The following is a 10,215-nucleotide window of genomic DNA, read 5'->3' on the forward strand; positions in this document are numbered from 1 at the left end:
CTCTTATCGAATATGTGAAGTTTGAGGCAAATCGGACATTTTATGGCTGAGTTATAACAAGTTTTATATCCATGGCGAGACCTCGAAATTTGCCAGGCCGCCACGGACACGCCCTTCAACGAAAACTCAAGATCTTCGCAGTTTAACATCGCTAAAGCCTTTTTATTAGACTGACCGATTTTGGTGTTGATCTGATAAAATCTCTTGGAGGAGCTTGTTGCAGAGTACAGCATGACACTTCCTGTTGCCAGCAGGTGGCGCTATGAGTAAAACTGAATATGGGCATGTAGATGTCATCAGGTCAGGAGTGTTATCACACATGTGAAGATTGGGACGGATCGGACATTGTATGCCTGAGTTATAGCAACTTCCTTTTTCATGGCGAAACATCGAAATTTGCGAGGCCGCCATGGACACGCCCTCCGATGAAAACTCTAGATCTTCACAATTTAACGTCACAAAGGGCTTTAGATTAGACTCTGCAAATTTGGCGTTGATCCGAATAAATCTCTAGGAGGAGTTCGTTCAAGTACGACGCCTGAAAATGGCAAAAATGACACACATTTTGTTGAGAATATTAATATTAACCGACTTCCTGTTGGGTTCCGGATTTTGTTCCAAGAGGCTTTTTTGTAGGTATTGGTGTGTTACATGTGTGTACCGATTTCCGTGCATGTACGTGAATCACAGCTGAAAGCGCACACCGCGGAACGTGTAAAGGTGGCGCTGTCGAGCCATTTTGCCACACCCACTTCTGAAACCCATATCAGACGTAAATTTTCGCCAGGTCTGATGTGTGTGCGAAGTTTCATGAGTTTTCGGGTATGTCTAAGCCCTCAAAAATGCGATTCATTTTGGAGAAGAATAATAATAATAATAATAATAATAATAATAATAATAATAATAATAAACGAAGCAGATCCAATAGGGTCCTCACACCATCGGTGCTCGGGCCCTAATAATAATAATAATAAACGGAGCAGATTCAATAGGGTCCTCACACCATCGGTGCTCGGGCCCTAATAATAATTAAAGCTGCAAGCAGCGATGGGAGGGCCCTCGCACCGGGCTCACCGCCGACCTGTGGCGAATGGTGGGCACTATGCTTTTAACATAGTAAATTTAGGAGGAATATGTGGAAGTAATTTAGATGTGCCAGATTTCTTGCTGCCACCTGGTGGCGCTATGTGTATAACTGAATATTGGCATGCAGATGTGTTCAGGCAAGCGATTTTATCAAACATATGAAGGTTGGTGCAGATTGAACATGGCATGCTTGAGTGTAATACTTGACATATCCTGCTGCCAACAGGTGGCGCTATTACGAAATATTGGCTTTTAGATGTCTTCAGGCCAGGACTATTGGCAAACATGTCAAGTTTGGTGCAAATTGTACATTGCATGTTCAAGTTAGTGTAAAACAAGTAATTTGCTGTTGCCAGATGGTGGCGTTATGACTATAACTGAATATTGGCATGTAAATGTATTCAGGCCAGGACTGTTATCAAACATGTGAAGTTTGGGGCTGATTGGACCTGGCATGCCTGAGTTACAGTAACTTCCTGTTTCATTGCATTATGAGTATGCTTTAGCACTTAGCTAAATGTTGCTAACATGTTTCTAGCATGTTGCTACCCTATTTAACACTTGTTGATATTTTTTAAATGTTGCTGGGTATCCACAACAGTATTAAACATGTGACTTCCTGTTGCCAGCAGGTGGCACAATGACTATAACTGAATATGGGCATCGGCTTGTGTTCAGACCAGGACTCTTATCAAACATATTAAGCTTGGGTCATATTGGACATTGTATGCATGAGTTACACTTATTTTTCTTTGTATTAATATCATGCTTTAGCTCTTAGCCTAGTGTTGCTAGCATGTTTTAACATGATTCTAGCATGATGCTAGCCTATTTAAAAGTTGCTAACGCTTTTTAATATGTTGCTAGGAGTCCGTAACACCATTAAACGCCACTTCCTGTTGTCAGCAGGTGGCGCTATGACTATAACTGAATATTGGCATGTAGATATCTTCAGGTCAGGACTGTTATCAAACATGTGAAGTTTGGGGCTGATTGGACATTGCATGCCTGAGTTACAGTAACTTCCTGTTTCATTGCATTAAGAGTATGCTTTAGCACTTAGCTAAATGTTGCTAACGTGTTTCTCGCATGTTGCTACCCTATTTAACACTTGTTGATATTTTTAAAATGTTGCTGGGCTTCCACAACAGTATTAAACATGTGACTTCCTGTTGCCAGCAGGTGGCACAATGACTATAACTGAATATGGGCATGGGCTTGTGTTCAGACCAGGACTCTTATCAAACATATTAAGCTTTGGTCAGATTGGACATTGTATGCATGAGTTGCACTTATTTTTCTTTGTATTATTATCATGCTTTAGCTCTTAGCTAAGTGTTGCTAGCATGTTTTAACATGATTCTAGCATGATGCTAGCCTATTTAAAACTTGCTAACACTTTTTAATATGTTGCTAGGAGTCTGTAACACCATTAAACATCACTTCCTGTTGTCAGCAGGTGGCGCTGTGACTATAACTGAATATGGGCATGTAGATATCTTCAGGTCAGGACTGTTATCAAACATGTGAAGTTTGGGGCTGATTGGACATTGCATGCCTGAGTTACAGTAACTTCCTGTTTCATTGCATTAAGAGCATGCTTTAACACTTAGCTAAATGTTGCTAACATGTTATAGCATGTTTCTAGCATGTTGCTACCCTTTTTAACAGTTGTTGATATTTTTAAAATGTTGCTAGGCATCCACAACAGTATTAAACATGTGGCTTCCTGTTACCAGCTGGTGGCGCTATGACTATAACTGAATACGGGCATGGGCGTGTGTTCAGGCCAGGACTCTTATCAAACATGTTAATTTTGGGGCTGATTGGACATTGTATGCCTGAATTAGAGTAACTTCCTGTTTCATTGTATTATTAGCATGCTTTAGCAGATTAGCTAAGTGTTGCTAGCATGCTTTACTATGTTTGTAGCATGTTGAATATTAAGTTTGGGTCAGATTCGACATTATATACATGAGTTACAGCAATTTCCTTTTGTATTTGTATTAATAGCATGCTTTAGCTCTTAGCTAAGCGTTGCTAGCATGTTTTAACATGTTTGTAGCATGTTGCTAGCCTATTTAAGACTTGTTAACGCTTTACAATATGTTGCTAGAAGTCCGTAACAGTGTTATACATATCACTTCCTGTCATCAGCAGGTGGCGCTATGACTATAACTGAATATGGGCACTTGCATGTGTTCAGGACCGGACTGTTATCAAACATGTGAAGTTTGAGGCAGATCGGACATTGTATGCCTGACTTATAACAACTTCCTTTTTCATGGCGAAACATCAAAGTTTGGCCGGCCGCCACGGACACGCCCTTTAACGAAAACTCTAAAGCTTCGCAATTTAACATCGCAAAGGCCTTATGATGACACTCAGCAAATTTGAAGATGATCGGATAAAAACTGTAGGAGGAGTTCGTTAAAGTACGAGGCCTGAAAATGGCAAAAACTGCACAAAAATCTTACAGGAAATTCAATATAACGGACTTCCTGTTGGGTTTCGGATGCTGCACCAGGAGACTTTTTTGTAGGTATTGGTGTGTTACATATGTGTACCGAGTTTCGTACATGTATGTGAAACGCAGCTCGAGGCGCACTCCGTTGAAATTTTATAGGTGGCGCTATCGAGCCATTTTGGCACACCCACTTCTGAAAACCATATCAGATGTAAATTTTCGCCAGGTCTGATGCGTGTGCAAAATTTCGTGAGTTTTCAAGCATGTTTAGGCCCTCAAAAAGACTTTTCATTTTGGAGAAGAAGAAGCGGAAGAATAATAATAAACGGAGCAATTCCAATAGGGTCCTCGCACTGCAGTGCTCGGGCCCTAATAATAAACGGAGCAGATTCAATAGGGTCCTCACACCATCGGTGCTCGGGCCCTAATAATAAACGGAGCAGATTCAATAGGGTCCTCACACCATCGGTGCTCGGGCCCTAATAAGAATCCTTAGGAAAACAAGAGGGCCTTCGCCCATTCTGGGCTCGGGCCCTAATAATAATCCTTAGAAAAACAATAGGGCCTTCGCCCTTTTGGGCTCGGGCCCTAATAATAATCCTTAGAAAAACAATAGGGCCTTCGCCCTTTTGGGCTCGGGCCCTAATTAGGTGTGTTTTTGCTTGAAACATACAAAATAATCTGCCAAAATGGTAAGAAAAATAATCTTGTTTTCTGTTTGAAATAAGATTTTTTTTTTTTTTGCGTACCCCACTGGCAGATTATTTTGTTTGTTCTAAGCAAAAAATAACTTAATTTTGACTCTTTTTTTTTTTTTTTGAAAACAAGAAAATAATTTTAACTTGTCTAGATTGTCTCGATTTAAGAATTTTTAGATATTTTGGCTGGAAACAAGACAAAAAAAATCTAAGCAAGAAAAGCATTTTTTGCAGTGCAATAGTATTTTTTTTATTATTTTTTTTTTTTTAATTGTTTTTACATTATAGCTGTTGGTTTTGATTTATTTTTTATGGTGTTTAAAATTAGTAACTTAATTTAAATATAAATATTTCTGGGTATTCCAGATTAACTGACTTTACATAGTGATGGAAAGGAGGATTTATTTTATAATGGTTATCAGTGGCCATTTATTTGTGGTAAGTATTGATAGGCTGTTTTTTGGTCAGGTGCTTTGATGCACCTCCTCCATCAGGGTTCACCGGTTTAAATACACATCTGCTCCCAAGTGGACAAGGCTGTGCATATATTCTTTTTAGACACATTAGCAGTCAGGTTCACTTTGTGCAATTACCATACTCACCTGTATAAATCATACACAGACACAAGCTGTCTGACACACACTGGTGAATATGTATCAGTCGCAAATTGAACTTACACAAAATCCTCTGGAGAAGATCTGGGTGCCATGGATGAGCAGCAGGCTGAGACAGAGAAGAGGCTGTAAGTCTTATGTCTGAAAAAACATCTGTTTTATCCCTCACTCTAATTTTGCACGGCAAAAAATGCTTTTCTTACTTAGATTTTTTTCTGTTTCTAGCCAAAATATCTACAAATTCTTAAATCAAGAAGTATTTTCTAGACTAATAAAAATCTTGTTTTCAGATTTTTATTTCTTTTTTTTTTTTTTTTTTTGCCTGAAGCAAGCAAAATAATCTGCCAATGGAGTAAACAAATTAATCTAGTTTTCTGACTATTTTGCTTGTTTTAAGAAAATTAATTTCACTTGTCTAGAAAATGCTTTTTGATTTAATTTTTTAGATATTTTGACTGGAAACAAGGAAGAAAAAAGAAAAGTAAAAGTATCAGTTAATTACACTGTTAGAAATAGTGCATTTCTTAAATGCTTCTTTGTAAAACATTTGTAACGACTTTTCTTTTAGACTTTTGTAAACTATTTTTCATAAAGCCCTCAAAGTATTTTAAGTGGCTGATGTGAGAAGTGAGAGTTATATAAATAGAGGCATAGGAAAGTAGTGAAAAATGCTTTAAAATAAAATATATACCGATGATATTTCCTAATACAAGAATTTGTTAGTGATTATTTGTAATAAAAATCCATTTTGTGTTGTTTTGTGTGTTTTTTAATGCTGTTTGACACAGTGTGTGAGAGTTTGTGTCCTCAGGGGTATTCACCTCGCAGTTCACTGCCCTTTACACAAACACAAAGAAAGAGAGACCACTTGTACACGAGACACTAGTACAATTTCTTCACTGATGTATAGTTCATCACTAATTAAAAATGAGTTGTGTGGGAGTTCAGTTACAGAAATGCATTATAAAACCATATCAAATGATGAGTCTGTTTCTGTATGAAATGTTAGACTAATACTTACAGTGTATTTAGATTTTGTTTTTGTTGTTTAGACATGGTGTGTGTTTGTTTCAGCATCAGTACCGCAGTTCACCAACTCTCCCACCATGATTGTGATGGTTGGCCTGCCTGCCCGTGGAAAGACCTACATCTCGAAGAAACTCACACGCTACCTCAACTGGATTGGAGTTCCCACCAAGGGTGAGAATTATTATACATGGAAACATTAATACGAATGGATCAGTTAGCAGGTAGGAGCACCAAATCTTCTGCCACATTATAACCAAGCATTCGTTAACCAGCACTGCAAAAAAATGCTTTTTAGATGAGTAAAAACTATTGTCTTGTTTTTAGAAAAAAGCAAGTTAAACTTAAATTCCAATGGGATAAGAAAAATCATCTTGTTTTCTGTTTGAAATAAGATTTTTTTTGCTTACCCCATTGGCAGATTATTTTGCTTGTTCTAAGCAATAACTCACTTAATTTTGCCTTTCTTTCTGAAAACAAGAAAATAATTTTTACTCGTCTAGAAAATACTTGTTGATTTAAGAAATTTTAGATATTTTGGCTGGAAACAGAACAAAAAAATATAAGTAAGAAAAGCATTTTTGCAGTGAGCAGATGATCATAGATAAATGTTCATTATCCATTGACAAAGCAATTGGTAGATTTAGATGTTTCTGTTAACTGATCAAACTGTCCAGTTACTAGTTAATACAGATAATTTCTGGCTGATTTATTTGTTGCCAACACAATGGTAAATTCTGGCATTATCACTCTTAAATGGGCAACTTTAGCAGATTGTTTTTCAAGAAATCAAAAAATGATTTTCTTACTTAGATAAAAAATCTTCAATCGAGGAGGATTTTCTAGACAAGTTAAAATTATTTTCTTGTTTTCAGAAAAAAAAAACAAGTTAAAATTAAATGAGTTTTTGCATAGAACAAGCTAAATAATCTGCCAATGGGGTAAGCAAAAAAATCTTATTTCAAACAGAAAAGAAGCTTTTTTTCTTACCCCTTTGGCAGATTATTTTGCATGTTTCAAGCAAAACACACCTAATTTTGACATGTTTTTTTCTAAAAAAAAACAAGAACATTTTTACTTGTCTAGAAAATCCTTTTTGATTTAAAACAAGACAAAAAATCTAAGTAAGAAAAGCATTTTTTGCAGTGTAAAAGTCTTAAAAGTGTATCTGTAACTTGCCTCAAATTCTAGAGCATTATTTATTGCACTATACAGTATCACTGATGCAAAACTATTTTAACAGTGTTTAACGTTGGACAGTACCGCAGGGATGCTGTACGCACCTATAAGAGTTATGAATTCTTCCGCCCAGACAACGAAGAGGCCATGAAAATTCGCAAGTGAGAAACTCACACTTTATACAAGTTTCATTTAAGCAGTGTCACCTGAGCAAGAGTGCTATTGTTCCAAATGCAGTAAAAGGGTCTTGTTTATTTGATTGTTGCATTAAAGCAATATCATACTCATAATCATTCTGTTTGTCTGAACATCAGCAAGGCTGCGATTCAGTGGCCTTTGAGCCAATACACAATGGCTGAGTCCATCAGATGAAGCAAATACGGGCTTCATAGAAAGTGTTACTAAAAATCTTAATTATTCCAAATATTTAGCAGAGAATCCATCAGATGAGTGAATGATACTGTGACTCTCATAAAGACAATCACCTGCTACTGGAGTAATGTAACCTGCTGAAAGAGTCTCTGAATATCAAATACGAGCACCAAAACCAACTGTTGTATCAACTGTATTGTACACATTTTTGTATTTTCAAATGTTTTTTGTTTGTCTGTTTGTTTTTTGTAAAATGTGTGCTTTAGAGCGTGTGCACTGGCGGCTTTGCAAGACGTCTTTTGTTACTTTACTCAAGATCATGGACAAGTGGCAGTAAGTGACAACACACACACACCAGTTACTGATGTTACTACAGAAATGGATACATTTAGAAGAGATGTGTCGTTCACTGAACAATTAGCAGTAAACACTGCTAAGGAAATAAGTGTTATCGTAGAAGTTACTATTGCTCCAGCGTTCATTGTTTAATGTTCCCTGCTAAGTATTTGGAATATTAAGATTTTTGGTAACACTTTCTATGAAGCCTGTATTTAAAATATATTACAAGGCTTCTTAAGACATTATAATAAATGCATAATGCATTATAAAAAACCTTATAATATGTTATATCATCTCAAGAGTATTCATAAGGACAGTTTTAATGTATTATAATATTTACTTATTTGTGGTTATAGCTTTTAAGAGTATTATGATTTATAACACACAATGAACACGTTGCATCTACTTAAGTTACCATGGATTATACTTCTCATAGTTATAACATATTATAAGTCTCATATCTTGCCATCTTACTTATGTTACTTCACTTAAAGCAGACAAAGACCACTTAGAAAAAGACAAACTGATTACAAGTACGTGAACCTTCTACCTAGCCTAACCTTAACCTAAGTCTACTAATACCTTTAAGGAGTGTTAGTTACTTAAGTTACTTATAATCAATAGACTAAGGGGACCATCAAAATAAAATGTAATAAAATGTAAAAAATAAATTATAAATGAAGTAGATTTAATATGGTGTTCATTGTGTGTTATAAATAATCATACACTTAAAAGGATAACACTTTAGAATAGGGAACACTTATTCACTATTAATTATGACTTTTCCCTTAATAAATTCCTGATTTGCAGCTAATTAATATTTAGTAAGGTAGTTGTTAAGTTTAAGTATTGGGTAGGATTAGGGATGTAGAATAAGGTCATGTAGAATAAGGCTTGTGTGCTTAATTAGTGTGTGCTTAATATGTGTTTAATTAGTACTAATAAATGGCAAATATGCTAGTAATATATATATACTAATAAGCAACTAGTTAAGAGACCGTAAAATAAAGTGTTACCCTTAAAAGTTATAATCTCAAATGCGTAAGTATTATAATTGTTGTTATGATTATGCATGAGATGATATAACATATTACATTTTGATAATGCATTATGCATTCATTATAATGCATTAAGAATACCCTTATAATGTGTTATAAATACAGGCTTCATAGAAAGTATTACCAGATTTTTTAATGTTTTTAAAGTCTTTCATGCTCACCAAGGCTGCAACACAATGTGAACCAATCAGCTTGTGATAAGTCGTATAACTCTGTAATATCATCAATTATGTTAACGACATGGCAGAACTAGGCATTTATTTAATTTATTTAAGTTGCTCTTTCTGTCTGTTCATTTTTGGACTGATAATAAAGTCAAATAATTGTATGTGAGGAAGTCAGTGGTAATATCACTGTGTTCCTATTGTTCAGTGTTATAGGAACTTAGCTTAGCCTGACAGTTAGTTAGTTTCCCAGCATAAGGTGCCAGAGTGATGGTAAATTTGCTTTCTGAAAACAAATCAAGTGACAATAAGTTTGACTAACTGAAATAAACCTGGCTTATTTGGTAAACTTGTTTTATGAAACAAACCCCAGGCCGTTTTCGTTGAATGGATGTCAATGGAGGAGAGGCTTCACTACGCTGAATAAACAGCTTTTTAGAAGAAACTGCTTATCATTTAATGATTTGACCGCCTATAGGCTAATTTTCTACATGTTTTGCACTAACCAATCCTTAATTTAACTATTTTTAGAGTTTACATCGGAAAAATGGCATTTTACAAGAAAAGTCACTGACTTTTTGCGACAAGTGGGATTCAGCTTACAACATTCATTCCTATGTTATCCATAAACAGCGTTTAAGTGTGACACAACTCTGAACTAAAATTCAGTGATGATAAGGCTGTAATGAGATCCAAGTTGACCGTTACGCTTTCTCCAATAGTAAGTAATACAGACCCTCTTATCTCCCTATTGTAAGACAATCTCAGGATACATCTATGCTGATTAAAAGGGGTCCTATTATGGACTTTTACAAAGTCTTTATTTTGTTTTGGGGGTGCACTAGAACATACTCTCATGCTTGGTGATTCGAAAAACGCATAATTTTTCACACAATTTACATTATTACAATAGCTTTCTCCCCAGGCTGGCACAAATGGCTCGATTAGTTCTGGGTTTGATGAAGGACGCTCGTCTATGCCGTTCAGTCTATGCCTTTCTAAAGCTTGGGAGTGCCAGGATTATTTTTAATATAACTCCGATTGCAGTCGTCTGAAAGAAGGAAGTCATATACACCTAGGATGCATGGAGGGTGAGCAAATAATACACTACAGTGATGTTGGTCCTATCGTCAGCCTGTGAGATCGTGATACATGATATTATCATTATTGTGCTAATTTATTTAATTATTTACATGCCTGAAACCAGCTCCA

At 35.9% G+C, this 10,215-nt stretch overlaps 1 protein-coding gene across 2 annotated transcripts in view; it reads left to right on the forward strand.

Moving 5' to 3' along the window:
* The window catches only part of LOC141290495 (6-phosphofructo-2-kinase/fructose-2,6-bisphosphatase), a 67,373-nt gene that overhangs the window by 44,677 nt on the left and 12,481 nt on the right, over nucleotides 1-10,215 (forward strand). Inside the window, exons 1-4 of one of the 2 annotated variants that reach the window (XM_073822622.1) lie at nucleotides 4,792-4,993; nucleotides 5,940-6,065; nucleotides 7,135-7,231; nucleotides 7,709-7,775. In XM_073822622.1, the coding sequence (XP_073678723.1) occupies nucleotides 4,903-4,993; nucleotides 5,940-6,065; nucleotides 7,135-7,231; nucleotides 7,709-7,775 (381 nt within the window). In that variant the 5' untranslated portion in view covers nucleotides 4,792-4,902. Of the gene's footprint in view, nucleotides 1-4,791; nucleotides 4,994-5,939; nucleotides 6,066-7,134; nucleotides 7,232-7,708; nucleotides 7,776-10,215 lie in introns of those variants that run through there. The other variant, XM_073822623.1, reaches the window with a different exon arrangement.

This window comes from Garra rufa, chromosome 18, assembly GCF_049309525.1.
Source record: "Garra rufa chromosome 18, GarRuf1.0, whole genome shotgun sequence".
NCBI lineage: Eukaryota > Metazoa > Chordata > Actinopteri > Cypriniformes > Cyprinidae > Garra > Garra rufa.